Source organism: Gopherus evgoodei, chromosome 5, assembly GCF_007399415.2.
Source record: "Gopherus evgoodei ecotype Sinaloan lineage chromosome 5, rGopEvg1_v1.p, whole genome shotgun sequence".
NCBI classification, from domain to species: Eukaryota; Metazoa; Chordata; order Testudines; family Testudinidae; genus Gopherus; species Gopherus evgoodei.
Window position 1 is genome coordinate 86859298 of NC_044326.1, and position 14942 is coordinate 86874239.

At 45.5% G+C, this 14942-nt stretch overlaps 1 protein-coding gene across 1 annotated transcript in view; it reads right to left on the reverse strand.

Moving 5' to 3' along the window:
- The window catches only part of ARHGAP10 (Rho GTPase activating protein 10), a 249465-nt gene that overhangs the window by 137177 nt on the left and 97346 nt on the right, over window positions 1-14942 (reverse strand). Inside the window, exons 4-5 of the mRNA XM_030564158.1 lie at window positions 12640-12711; window positions 4579-4680 (exon numbers count right to left, since the gene is read on the reverse strand). Coding sequence (XP_030420018.1) covers window positions 4579-4680; window positions 12640-12711 — 174 coding nt within the window. The remainder of the gene's footprint in view (window positions 1-4578; window positions 4681-12639; window positions 12712-14942) is intronic.

Sequence of the window (14942 nt, forward strand, 5' to 3'; positions counted from 1 at the left end):
GAGCAGAACGCTTGGCACTTCCTGTTCCCTTTGGACGCGAAGAGGTCCACCCGGGGATAACCCCACCTCCGGAAAATGGAGAGAGCGACGTCCGGGCGAAGGGACCACTCGTGTGACAGGAAGGATCTGCTCAATCGATCTGCCAGAGTGTTCCGTACTCCAGGGAGGAAGGAAGCCCTGAGGTGAATGGAGTGGGCTACGCAAAAGTCCCAGAGTCGTATCGCCTCGTGGCACAGGGAGGAGGACCTGGTGCCTCCCTGCTTGTTGATATAGTACATGGTTGTCGTGTTGTCCGTGAACACGGCGACACAACGACCCTGAAGCTGATGACAAAACGCTTGACAAGCAAGGCGGACCGCTCTCAACTCCCGCATGTTGATGTGGAGCCCCACCTCCTCCTGGGACCACAGGCCCTGTGTCCGCAGGGTCCCTAGGTGGGCCCCCCAGCCTAGATCTGAGGCATCCGTTGTCAGGGATACCGAGGGCTGAGAGGGGTGAAAGGGAAGACCCGCACATAATACGGACTGGTCTAACCACCAGCCGAGAGAATCTAAGACCTTCTGGGGGATTGTGACTAACATGTCTAAAGGTTGCCTTGCCGGCCTGTAATGACTGATAAGCCACAGCTGGAGAGGCCTCATGTGGAGCCGAGCGTAGTCGGTCACAAAAGTGCACGCCGCCATGTGGCCTAACAGGGCAAGACATGTCCTCACTGACGTCAATGGGGCTGACCGCAAACGTTGAACGATCGCCGCCATGGTCTGGAACCGTTGCAGAGGCAGCGAAGCCCTGCCCACAGTGGCATCCAGGACGGCCCCGATAAATTCCACCTTCTGCGTGGGCCTCAGAGTGGACTTGTCTGTGTTTATCAAGAGGCCCAGACTTGCAAATATGGCGGTGATCATGCGGACATGGCTGTTGACCTGCTGTTCCGACGTGCCCCGAATCAACCAGTCGTCCAGATAAGGGAACACGTGGACGCGGTTGCGTCGAAGATGCGCCACGACAACTGCCATGCATTTTGTAAACACCCTCGGGGCCGTGGACAGGCCGAATGGGAGGACTGCAAACTGATAATGAAGAGCCCCCACAACGAAGCGGAGAAAGCGTCTGTGGCGCGGCCAAATGGCAATGTGGAAATACGCGTCCTGCATGTCGAGGGCGGCGTACCAGTCTCCCGGATCCAGGGATGGAATAATGGTCCCCAGGGATACCATGCGGAACTTCAACTTCATGAGGTATTTGTTGAGTTCTCGCAGGTCGAGGATAGGCCTGAGGCCCCCCTTGGCCTTGGGGATCAGAAAGTAGCGGGAATAAAACCCCTTGCCTTTCTCGTTTTCCGGAACCGCCTCTATAGCTCCTTTGCTGAGGAGCGTCTGCACCTCCTGCCGAAGGAATTGCTCGTGAGAGGGGTCCCTGAAGAGGGACGAGGAAGGAGGGCGGGAAGGAGGAAACGAAACAAACTGCAGGCGGTATCCCGTCTGCACCATGCTTAAGACCCAGCGGTCTGATGTTATTTGGGACCACGCCGGGAGGAAAAACGAAAGGCGGTTTGAAAACAGGGGGGGAAGGATCCATAGGGGAAACTGTTACCGCGCCCTCGGGCGCACCTTCAAAATGAAGGCTTAGGACCAGGCGGGGGTTTTGAGGAGCCTTGGTTCTGCCCCCCTTGGTTCCCAGACTGCCTGCGCCTGCCGTTCCTGCCGCGGCGCCTGTGAAGGTCCTGCCGCTGGCGGAACTGGGAAAACGGCCTACGTTGTTGCTGTTGTTGCGACCTAAAGGGTCTACGCTGCGTCACGGGGGTGTGCATCCCGAGGGACCGCATGATGACCCTGTTGTCTTTTAGACTCTTGAGTCTGGGGTCTGTCTTATCGGAAAACAGGCCCTGGCCTTCGAAAGGAAGGTCCTGTATAGTGTGCTGGAGCTCCGGCGGAAGGCCGGAAACCTGCAGCCAGGAGATGCGACGCATCGTAACTCCTGACGCGAGGGTACGGGCAGCCGAGTCCGCAGCGTCCAAGGAGGCTTGTAAGGCCGTGCGTGCGACCTTCTTGCCTTCGTCCAAGATGGCCGTAAACTCTTGGCGAGCATCCTGTGGCAGCAGCTCCTTAAATTTGTCCACTGCCACCCAGGAGTTAAAGGCGTATCTGCTCAGCAGGGCCTGCTGGTTAGAGACCCTGAGCTGCAGCGCCCCAGCCGAATACACCTTACGGCCAAGGAGGTCCATCTGCCTGGCCTCTCTGGACTTGGGGGCCGGAGCCTCCTGGCCGTGACGCTCCCTATCGTTCACCGATTGCACCACCAGTGAACCGGGAGTCGGGTGAACATGTAGATATTCATATCCCCTAGAAGGGGCCATGTACTTTCTCTCGACTCCTTTCGCTGTCGGAGGGATGGAGGCCGGGGACTGCCAGATAGTATTGGCGTTGGCCTAGATGGTCCGTATGAAGGGCAGGGCGACCCTGGTGGGAGCATCAGAAGAGAGGATGGTGACAATTGGATCCTCTATCTCCGAGACCTCCTCTGCCTGCAGACTCAGATTTTGAGCCAATCGCCTGAGGAGGTCCTGGTGCGCCCTGAGATCCAGCGGGGGGGGGACTGTTGGAGGAGGTACCCGCCACCGCCTCATCCGGGGAGGAGGATGATGAGACCCCAGGCACGAGAGTGTCCAACTGAGGGTCTTCCTCAGCCCTCGCCTCTGCCTCCGGAGCCACAGCGGAGTCCTGCTGTTTGGACCCTTCCTCCCCTTCCGGGGAGGGAGGGGGGCGAGACAAGGAGGCTTCAGGGGCCCTACGCTCCGCAGTCGCCGGTCTAGCAGGGAGCTGCTGGGGGCCCTGGGCCTGATGGTATGCCCAGGGTGTCCAGAATCCCCACTGTTGTGGGCCTTGGTCTTGCAGCGGCGGATCCCCGAACAGCGCCGCCTGCCGGTCGGTGCCCAGCGCATACCCGCTGTCCGTCTGGGAGGATACGGACGGCTGTCTCGAGGGCCACGGTGGGGCCGACCCCGGATGGTAAGGGTCTGCGCGGGCCGGCACGGAGGATCGTCTCGGTGCCGGGGACCGGTGCCGGGAGTCATATCGGTGCCGGGACCGGGATCGGGACCGGGATCTGTCACGGTGCCGGGATCCTGATCGGTACCGGGTGCCGCTTCGGTACCGGGACCTGCCACCAGCTCGGTGCCGGGAGGTCGACCGGGACCTACCACCAGCTCGGCGCCGGGAGGTCGACCGAGACCGGGACCTGCCACCAGCTCGGTGCCGGGAGGTCGACCGGTGCGGCGAGTAGCGTCGGGACCTGCTCCTGGAGTCGCGGTGCCGGTGTCGCCGACTGGAGCCTGACCGCGACCGCCTCGATGCCGACCGTTGCCGCGAGTGCGACCGGTACCGCTGAGGGGAGCGGTGCCGGGACTGCGAGCGGCGTCGGGATCTGGAGCGCCCAAGACGTCGGGACCTGGATGGCGAACGACTGTCTCTGGGCGGCGCCGACATCATGGGCTTGCCTCTGGACACAACCCGCACCGGAGGTACCGGGGGTGGCAGCCGAGTGGGCTCAGTCAGGGCAATAAGGTCCCGAGCCGAGGCGAAGGTCTCCGGTGTGGATGGGACCACTACCTCAACCCCAGATCTCATGGGGGAGCTCGGCGGCACCGGACTCAACGGACCCGCCGGGCCCGGAGTCAACGGTGCTGACGGTGCCAGCGGCGCCGCGGCCGATGTCGAGGCCGGGCGCTCAAGCCGGGTCTGCCTGGCCGGAGTATCAGACTTCGACGGCCTTGGCTCTGATTCCAGTGCCGGAGAAGGTCGGTGCCGAGGAGTCTTCTCGGTGCCGGAGCGATCCGGTGCCGGTGCCGATACCACGGCCTGCGAAGCCGACGGGTCAAGTGCCGCCTCCATTAGGAGAGTTCGGAGCCTCTGATCCCTCTCCTTCTTTGTCCTCGGCTTAAAAGCCTTACAGATGCGGCACTTGTCGGATCTGTGCGATTCCCCGAGGCACTTCAGGCACGCTTCGTGGGGATCGCTGGTAGGCATGGGCTTCTTGCAGGCCGCACACTGCTTGAAGCCCGGCGAAACAGGCATGAGCCCCCGGCAAAGAACTACTTAACAACTATTTGACTAAACTATCTACTTAACAAACTAATTAACAACTATAATGGAACTAGAGATGAACGATAGATAAACGATAGAGAACTAGGAGAGCTAGGGACGTGGAGGACAGCTAAGCCGCGCTCCACAGTTCCAACGACCGACACGGCGGTAAGAAGGAACTGAGGAGCGGGCGGGCCGGCAGGGGTATATATAGAGCGCCATGGCGGCGCCACTCTAGGGGGCGACCTGCCGGCCCACTGGAGTTGCTAGGGTAAAAAAGTTTCCGACGAACGTGCACGCGCGGCGCGCACACCTACCTGGAATGGATGTGAGCAATCACTCGAAGAAGAACCAAATTTCCTTGGTTGACGGCCATTTTTTCTTCAACAGCTTCTGTGCTCTTTTTGTACTATCATTAATATATTTAAGTACTCAAGGCAAAAAGGAAAGATCGTCATTTTCAGCAATCTTGCTGAAGAAATAGTAGCAGCAGTACCTCTAGTAGCTGTGGCTCTTTCTTCCTAGCTGATAAATTTAAATGCTTCTCTAAAAAGCTGTAGTTTTTCTCTGTCTCTTTATCAAACTTCTTCTTTTCTTCCTGCAAGTAAAAAGTAATACATTCAATATCATTCACTTAAATATAAAATACAAGAACAATGTGTCTGTTTGCTTGTTAAAGCTGTAGGTGAGAGGTGTAGCAGAGCAGCAATAAGGGCGTAAAAAACAAAATGCCTTGTGCCCCACAGTAAATGAGAACAAGCAACACTTTAAATTATTTTTTTAATCCTGTCTGAGGGCCTAAACGGAATCAAAGGCCAGTTGCACTGTAATGACAGAAACTCTGTCATACTAACAAATGCTTGAGCTTTTCCAGTGTTAAAAAAAAAAAAAGTTAAAAAAAACCTTACAACTATATTTAGTGTTGCCAAGTCTTGAGATTTTATTGTGAATCTCATGAAACTTAGTGTTTTGTTTTGTTTTAAAAGACCCTGCTCTTGGCTTCATGATAACATGAGAATCTCACCTTTAATTTTTAAAAAAGATGTATGTTTCTAGCCCTCATGGTGGCAGAGAAAAGCTTGAAAATATGACCCAAGCATACCCTAAAGGTTCAGAAACCAGAAAATAAAATTAATTAAATTCGTTATTTTTTTTTTTAAATCTCATTATTTTAAAAGCTATCTATTTGTTTGGCTTGATTCATGATTTTTGATCACTGGGTTTGGAAATACTGAGTGCTACTAGGGTATAGAGAGTTGTAAAAGGCTAACGGCAAAGTTTATGACAAACTTGAGCTAAAGCCTGGATCTCTGGGCTGAATTCCTCCATCACACTGTGGGGCATTCAAGAAAGATGTGGACTTCTTTCCACCTTAAAGTTACTAGTGTTATATCAGTAATGGTTTGTCTACTGGAACATTTATTTGTTAGAGTATTAGTGTACGGTAATTTGGGGTTGTCTGTACATCTTTTATTCTATATGTACCCTCAGAAGGGGCAGCTCCAGGCACCAGTGCAGCAAGCACGTGCCAGGGGGCGGCCTGCCTATCACTGTGAGGGCGGCAGTCAGGAAGCCTTCGGCGGCGTTTCTGCGGCAGGCCTACCAGTCCTGTGGTTTTGGCGGTGGGTACAACAAACATGCGGGACCGTCAGATCACCTGCAGAACTGACGCCGAATCTGCGGACCTCCCGCAGAAAAGCTGCCAAAGGCTACCTGACTGCCGTGCTTGGGGTGGCAAAAACCAGAGCCACGCCTGATCCTCAGCCATACACGTGCACATGTGCATGAAGCAACACAAGAACAAAGCATTGTATTCTTAAACCTTTGTGGTCAGGATCTGACCAATAGTCTTACTAGTTATTGTAATAATTGTTTATACGGTTTCATGGAATTCTGTTACATCAGAGACTTCTGTCCCAGAATGGTGCACTTTTAGTTATTTTCAGCATACACAAAACCCAGAACTACAGATTGATTAGTGGGAGTCTTTAGGATAGAAATGTATCTTTAGGTCAAAATTACTATACACTTTGTTTAAAGCATTGACATACTCTGAAAAATGACTCTAAAATGCTATCATGAGGGTCCATATTTTATTTTCTCTCAATGGTTTCCCAACCAAATCCATTCAGACTACAAGGAAGAGTTTTTTCCCCTCCTAGCTACTGAATTAAAGTTAAGCTGTGCAACAAACTTATTTAACAATCTTGTTATGCATGTGCCAGAACAGAATCCATTTGACTCTCTAACAGCATTACAGAGTCAATGCATCCAATATGAGTAAAAGCACTAAATTGCTTAATTTAGACAAAGTAAGCAAATACGACCCCATATGTATACCCAAAGGAGATCAGTTGAGTGCCAAGAGGAAATGCACCTTTAGACTAGGGACTATACACTTCTCCCTTCTCCCTTTCATCTCTAATCTCATTAAACATGTTGTCTACAATCGCTACTGGAATTCCTCTCCTCCAGCTTCATCCTCGACTCTCTTCAATCCAGCTTCTGCTCTTGTATTCCACTGAAACCACCAAAAAGTACAGGAGTACTTGTGGCACCATAGAGACTAACAAATTTATTTGAGCATAAGCTTTCATGGGATGAATTTCCATGCATCCAAAGAAGTGGGCTGTAGCCCATGAAAGCTTATGCTCAAATAAATTTGTTAGTCTCTAAGGGGTCACAAGTACTCCTGTTCTTTTTGCGGATACAGACTAACACGGCTGCTACTCTGAAACCTGAAACCACCAAGTTTCTAATGACCTCTTCCTAGCCAAAGCTCAGAACCAAGGTCAAGGAGGATGAGAATTGACTATCAGCCACCTTCAACACAGTGGACCATGCTCCTCTTTCTGAAATCATGTCTTCCCTTCGCACCTGTAATTCTATCCTGTCCCGGTCCTCCTACCTCTCTCATCATTCTTTCATCATGTTCTTCGGAGAAGCTTCCTCATTCCCCCGCTTCAACTTTCTGTGGGGGTTCCACCAAGCTCTCTCTCCTTGGTCCCCTTCTCTTCTTCATTTACATCTGATCTCTGGGAAATGTCATCCGCAAACATAAATTCAACAACCATCTCTACGCTGATGACTCACAGATCTCTCTCTCTACCCCAGGCCTGTCTCCTCCAGTCCAAATTAAAATCTCAGTCTGTCTCTCTGACATCTCCTCGTGGATATCTAACCACCAACTGAAGTTAAACCTGGCTAAAACAGCTTCTAATCCCCCCTATCCCTCTCTCCCACCAAAGCCCTGCCAGCATTGTGAATACCACCACGATCCTGCCTTTTGCTGTGGCCTGAAACCTAGATCTCTCTTTTGACTCAGACCTGTCACATCTAGGGTATGTCTAAACCTTGCTGCTTCTTTCTGAAAAACTTCTCTAAGGCTAGGTCTACACTTTGGGAGGGTGTAAGGTGTCAACCTAAGATACGCAACTTCAGCTATGCGAATAGCGTAGCTGAAGTAAGCGTATTTTAGGTCGATTTACCTGGCCGTGAGGACAGCGGCAAGTCAACTGCTGCCACTCCCCCATCGACTCCGCTTCCGCCTCTCACCGCAGTGGAGTTCTGGGGTCAATGGCAGAGCGATTGAGGATCGATTTTATCACGTCTACACTAGACGCAATAAATCGATCCCCAACAGATCAATCACTACCCAGGTAGTGTAGACGTACCCTAAGATGTGAACTATCCTATCAGCTAGAACTCTGGTCCAAGCTCTCATCAGCTCCTGTCTATATTACTATATAACCTTCCCTCTTGCCTTAGCGAACACAATCTTGCCTTGCTCATATCCATAAGCTACTTGTCTTCTCTTTCATGGTCTTTCAGGGTCTATCCCTTCTCCATCTCTCATTTGCTACTGAAGTATTGACTCTTGCCTTCCATCAGCCCATGAGGCCAGCTCCGTAGCCCGCTTGTTAAATTTTCTAACAATCACATTTGTGCTTTCTCCTATACTGCCCCTCATGCTTGGGAGGAGCTCCCCTTAAAAACCTGCAAAATACACAGAAAAAGATAAATATTCTTTTATAAAGTGTATTTGAAAAGTCTTCATAAAATCATAGTCCACTTGTTCACAAAAAAAACAGTCAGGTAATTCAATCTATGCCCCTTTGCACTTAACAGAACTACTTCCTACAGTTCCAACTAAAGTCTCATCTCATTAACTGATTCATATTTCCTGGGGGCAAGGGGGAAAGCGCAGGACTAAGAGGCATCCATTGACATTTTAAAATCATGCACTAACTTGAGGAATCTCCAAATTCAATATTAAACCACCTCTGATGTCCTTGATGCCACTGGTCATGCACACCATTTCATTTTCTATTAAATCAACTAACTTTTTGGAATGTTTAAGGCAATGCAATATCCTGACTACCTTCAATGGCTGTATAGGTCTTTTTCCTAATACACAACCTAATCCAAAGCCTGCTTAAGTATTTCCATTAACCTCCATAGGCTGTGGTTCAGGTATATACAGCCTATATTTATTTTTCTGGAATCTCAGAAATGGGTGCAACCAGGAGCAATTTAACTACTAGATTTGTGTGCACAAATGCCACTTACACATGCAAATCAAAATTTTGCAGCATCCAAAATACTGCATTTACAAAAGTGACAGCCCAAGTATTAATTATTTCAGATTTGTTGGAAATATGACTTTATAGGTCTAATGTTGCAGAAACAATTTCACAACAATCTTTCCCTTTAACCATTTCTATTTTTCTTGATTCAGTTAATTACAGAGTCAAGTCAATACTAGGGCTACTGGCAATCAGATCAATTTTTGTGCTGTCTTGTTATAGGAGTAGTAACAATTAAAATTTAATAAAAATATAATATAATATTGGGATCATATTCTAAGAATGATGACAGGTTATTTGCCACAAGATGCTAATTAAATTCAAATTTCCTACCACCCTATATTATTCTGAAAACACGTATGTATCTATTACAGGGTTCTCAAACTGTGGATCATGACCCCAAAGTGCGTTGTGACCCCATTTTAATTTTAATGGAGTCACCAATGCTGGTGTTGGCCCTGGGCCCCAGCAAGTCTGAAGCCCAAGCCCCACCCCAACTGCCTAGGGCTAAGGTTACATGCCAGTGCCCAAGGTAGAAGCCCTGGGCTTTCAGCTTTGCCCCGCCCCCCACTCCCAGGGTCTCATGCAACAGGGGTCAGTCTTCTGTCCCCCCTCTTGGGGTTGTGTAGTAATTTTTGTTGTCAGAAGAGGGTCACGGTGATGAAGTTTGAGAACTGCTCATCTGTTATATCAAAGACATATTGGTTATGATCTACTCACTGAAGTACCCACTAAATTTTCTCTTACACTTTCTGCTTTGTTCTTAATGACATCAGATAATATTCTCTTCCCTGAGCTGCATGACTTCGAAGAAACCTTCATCTTATTTGAACAGGAACCCTTTTATCTGTTTAGGACCTGCCCATAAGCAAGATTTTACAAAATGTAATGTTAATAAAACACTTAGTTTAGACCTAAAATATGGGTTTCCTATCTCATGGGGATCCTTTAAGCATACCATTATTCTAGACATTGTCCCTTTAATTAAACTCATCTAAAATTAAAGATGACGATGTAGTGTTTGGGTCAATCAGACCCTTTACCAGAGTCAAGCCTAAACATGAAATTAAATTCTAAAGAGAGGAAGAAGCCAAAATCAAACAGATAAATTACTGAAGTGAAATAATATAATAAATAGTTTCAGCCTCATTATAGACTATGTGAGAATAGCACATGGGAGGCGGAGGGGGAACAGGAAGAGGATAGAGATGTCGTTGTGTTTACATATTACATTCCCTTGAGTGCTTAAGTATTTGTGCTTTGCAAAAAAAAACAAAAACAAAAACAAAAAACTTCCTTCCCCATGTGCAAAACCCCAGTGTATTCTGTTTACATTCAGCTGGGGGTATTTTGGTGGTTCTTGTTGTTTTTTTTTTTTTCCCAACTGTGATGCTTCTTTCCAATGGGTCAATTCGATAAGGGCTCAGAATTGGACCTAATCTATTCAATCCAGACTCATTTATCCATAGGAGTAGAACTATTCAATAAGCAGCAGTAATTTAAGGTGAACTAAACATTCTATGTGTGTTTTTTGTAGTGAGCATGTGTATTTCTCCTACAGCAAATATCCATACTGTTCTATATTCAGACGTAATAGTTCTAACTGTATTACACTTGGAGATGTTGATACTATTCAATGTTATCTTTCCAATACCATAGCTAACATTTCAGCACTTCCATTATACTGGATATTTTTAAAAAAATTCCTGAAAAATATTCTTCAGGTCTCTGTAAAACCACTTTTTAAAAAAATATGTTCTATTTAAGCTTAAAATTTAGCACTATTCAGTTCTTAATATATAAGATGTTTTGTTCTAAATACATTTAAAATTCTACAGCTAGAGGCCAAATCCTGAATTTCCTACAGTTTTTATTTTGTCCTTACACAGGTAAAACTGTTTAAAGTCAATATGAGGTTTGCCTAAATAAAGACTGCAAAAAAATGGAGTAAGAGCTTAAAACTTGGCCCAAGGTCATCTATGTTGCTATTATGCTTGTGGAGAAATTACCCTTTCGATAATGTTAGGAAACCCAGGTTTCAATTCCCTTGAAGAAAGCCTTTGTGAGTTTATAGATACAGTACATATATTTATCATGACCCTGAATTTATACAAAGCTTTTCATCCAAAAAAAATCCTGAAGCATTTTTCAAATCTTGTGTACTGAAGGCATATGTTGTACTGGGGTCCTTTTGGCCACCACTGAAGTACAGCCACTTCCAGGATGGAACATGTTATGTTAGCTGTTTGACAGTTCACAGTAGTATTGTAGAGGTTGAGACAGGAAGTGAGGAATGATGTATCCAGATGAAAATGTATTGAGAAATTCAGGGGGGTAGAATGCAATTACACAGTTGACAGGACAGAAGGGTTAAACACAGGTGAAAAGTACCATGAGATTTTGAATTATCATAAATGATCACGAGCTCTCATCTAAAAGACATAAACACCCTTTACCATCACAAATAGCATGCTGGGGTATTGGTTCAATACTGACCTTTGGCGGTCAGAGGCTAACTATGGCACCACTAACTAGGTTTTTTTTTCCCACCTTAAAAGAAGCCCAATTACTGAAACAACTTTTAAAATACGCTAGACAAAAACCCTGCTTAACTTGTGAGCTCTGACAAAACTCTCATGGACCCCAGAAGATTAAGTGAAGGCAGAACAGATGTTCAGTTTTAATTGTTTACGATCCAGGATGGAACATTTTCCCCTCATGTTCTGTGAAGAGGTATTCTTGTTCTGAGTTTAAAGTGAATCAGGAAGCAACATTTAGAGACTCAATAAAAGAGAAAGGGCTCTTCACTCCGGTGCTGCACAAAGTGGAATTTTACCTTCCTGATGGAAAAACTCAGCAACCGAAGTTCACGCAGGAGGAAATGGACCTGTTGTACTACAGAAGCACTAACTTTTGACTGGAGAGATTTTGGCTGAGGTGAGAGGGTTTTGTTTTGTTTTTTTTTTTTTAACAGACAATTTGCCTTTCTTGCAAGTTCTTGCATTTTGCTGCAAGTGCTATAGAAGAAAAAGTGTAAAAAAGTGTTTTCTGTATTAGAAACTATTTTGAAAATTCACCATGCCTGTGTTCCTGGTAAGGCAGATTTAAGCATTTTAACCCTTAATTGAAATTTCACTGTAATTTTTTAAATATCACTTCCAAGGGTCAAGCTCTGACATCTGCAGACTGATTACACAATTTATTAGGGAGAGTTTTAGAAATGTACACAGTGAAAGACAGTGTTAAGAAGTTTTTCTTAGGGCTTTTTTGTTAGTTTAAAAACTGTCTTTAGGAGGAAAAGCTACAAGGAGGTAAACTCTGTATCTTATTTCCATCTGTAAAGAATGTCTTTAAAGAATGGTTTAATATAAGGAGTTCAGGCTTCATTATTAAAGATAAATATGATACAGACAGGAGAGACAGACATCCTTAATCACAAAGGGCCAGGAATTCTTTGGAACAGGCTGAGACAAGCCAAACTCTAAACTACCCACCCTCCCAATCCACCACCCCAAACAATTTGGAATAATTATATTTTTAATAAAAAGTTATCAATTCTAATTTCAACAATGGGAAATATAAAATGAAAAGGTATGAGGACGAATTCTTGAGGTTGTTAACACGTAGCAGGCTTTTAAATATGCAAGTAAGTGGACGTACAGCAGAAGATTATGGCCATCCATTAGCAACATGAGAATGCTCTTTGTGGCATTTATTTTATCCAAGACAGAAAAGTCAAGGGAGGGAGGAGAGGGAAAGAGAGAAAAGGATACATTCCTCCCCTCTCGGGGCATATTTCCCATTTTTTTCTGAACCAAGTTTTCAAAGAAAAAAAATTGGCACATAAAATAATATAAATACCAGCATTTCTCTGTGCTCTGCCAAATGGGAGTCATGAGGATACTTTGACCAAATAGAGAAATTAAACTCATCTCTTTAAAAAATGGCAAACAAATAAATTAGAAACGAACCTTTACAGCTCCTAGCTGCTCCTTCCTAAATTTTTCCAAAGGTTTGATCAGAGTTTCGGTAACACTCAGTGCCTAGAGAAAGAAAAACAACAACGTATATAGCATGTTATCCACAGAGGAGGAAGGCAAGTCATTTAGTTTACCCTCTCAACTGCAAATAATACAAAAAAATTAAAACTCCAAAGTATCTTTTTCAAAAGCACTTAAATAAGTTAGGAGCCTAAGCCCCATTTTCAAAACCCATATGGATTCTAAATCACTTAAGAGCTTTTGGAAAAATTATTCCTCAGCTCATCTTGAAGCAAACGTTAAAATACTTCCAAAGTTGAGCATCATGAACTGTACAAATATTCTGATGAAAATACAATAGTGAAGGTTTGGCTGAGGTTTCCTCCAGTCCTTCTGAACAAGGCAACGGCCTTTTAACAATTGAGCTTTGTCCCATTCATTAACAAAACCTTTCATTGCATTTTTTCCTTATAAATTCCAACTATTTAATTTTACTCGGGGGCATCAGATCACGTTATTGCAACAAATGGAGAGCTGAACAGCAAATACACTCTTCATTTGCAGTCAGTAGTCCCACCTGCCAATTAAGTCTTGCAATATATTTCTCATATACTGTACTAAGATTAATTGTACACACAAAACACCCTACATTAAAATAAAATTATTTAAGTTGCAAAGTCATATTCTCAAAACTTAGGAAATGACAGATTTACAGTTGTCTTCATTTCACACTCTGCATATTCATCCTGTGCACTGAAAAACAGCAGTTTTTGCACAGGAACATCAGGCCCCAAACTCTGTCATCTCCCCCAAAAGTTGGAGAAGCTCCTGCTCTACATTGTGCCCCCAGAGTGGTGGACATGGTTGAAGTCAAGCACTGGGAATGGAGAGGTGAAAGGGAAAGGGAGCCTGGCTCAGTCCACATCGCCACACACACTACAGATACTCCAGTGACTACTAGCTGTTTCCAATGCAGCAGTGGTCATGTGGGCCTCACTCTTTAGAAAATTCATGTCTTTAGTATTTTGACAGGCCGCAAACATTTTTCTGAGAAATGAAAGCAGAGTAAGGAAATGGCAATTTTAACACTTTATAATTGGGTGAACTCTAAAATCAATATCATGGGTCAAGCAAAAGGCAAGTCTCTAGCCTCAGGGCTCTGTCCCTGCTGAATATTAAAGGCCTGCTGTTTACAATGGAGATGCGAGAGCTTCTCATAAAAGGCCTACAATACTTTTATAATGGAAAATGTTACATAACGTAAATATAGGGGTTGCTACGAGCTCTCTCTAGGATACCAAAGTGAGGGAGCAAGACACTAGCTCTCCCGCCCCCCCGGGAACAGAGCTCAAGTAGGCTAAGAGGCTGGAAGCAGAGTTATAATCTGGAGCAGGGGTAAGCAACCTATGGCACGTGTGCTGAAGGCGGCACACGAGCTGATTTTCAATGGCACTCACACTGCCGGGGTCCTGGCCACCAGTCCGGGGGAGGTTCTACATTTTAATTTTATATTAAATTAAACTTCTTAAACATTTTAAAAACCTTATTTACTTTACATACAACAATAATTTAGTTATATAATATAGACTTATAAAAAGAGACCTTCTAAAAACGTTAACATATATTACTGGCATGTGAAACCTTAAATTAGAATGCATAAATGAAGACTCGGCACACCACTTCTGAAAGGTTGCCGACCCCTGATCTAGGGCAACCCAGCACCAGACTTGGGGACCTGGGTTGCCCAGTCACCCCCTGAAGCTCAGTGCTTGCCAGGAAGACAGTACACCATGATGAGGGGAAACCAGCTGTGTAGGGAGGATTGTGAGGTAGCTAAGGAACTCTCATAGGTTCAAATAAACTTCAAATGAGCATCTAAACACTATTCACCAACAGTAAGATTGTAAAATATAAGATTATTAAACAATAAAAGTCAAAACTGAGGTGCAGCAACTTGTTGCAGCAAAGGAGAATTATAAATTAGCAAAACTTATTAGGAACTTCAAACAAACAGGTGAGTAAACAGTTAACTGGCCTCATGACATGTTCAACAGTTCAATTAAAACAGCACTGAGCCAAGCCTAGCATTTGTTGGAATAAGGGTTTTACATTGTAAAAGAAAGGACACAATTAAATACTGTAAAATTTACCCACGTTGATCGGGGTATGGAAGGTAAAGTACTTGTAAAGGAAATTGATCTCTGACGACTTTCTTCTATATTTTTTTAAATAGCTTTTCCCTTGTCCTTCACAATATGAAGACTTTCCTTACCCTCTACATGGCAAGAAGAATT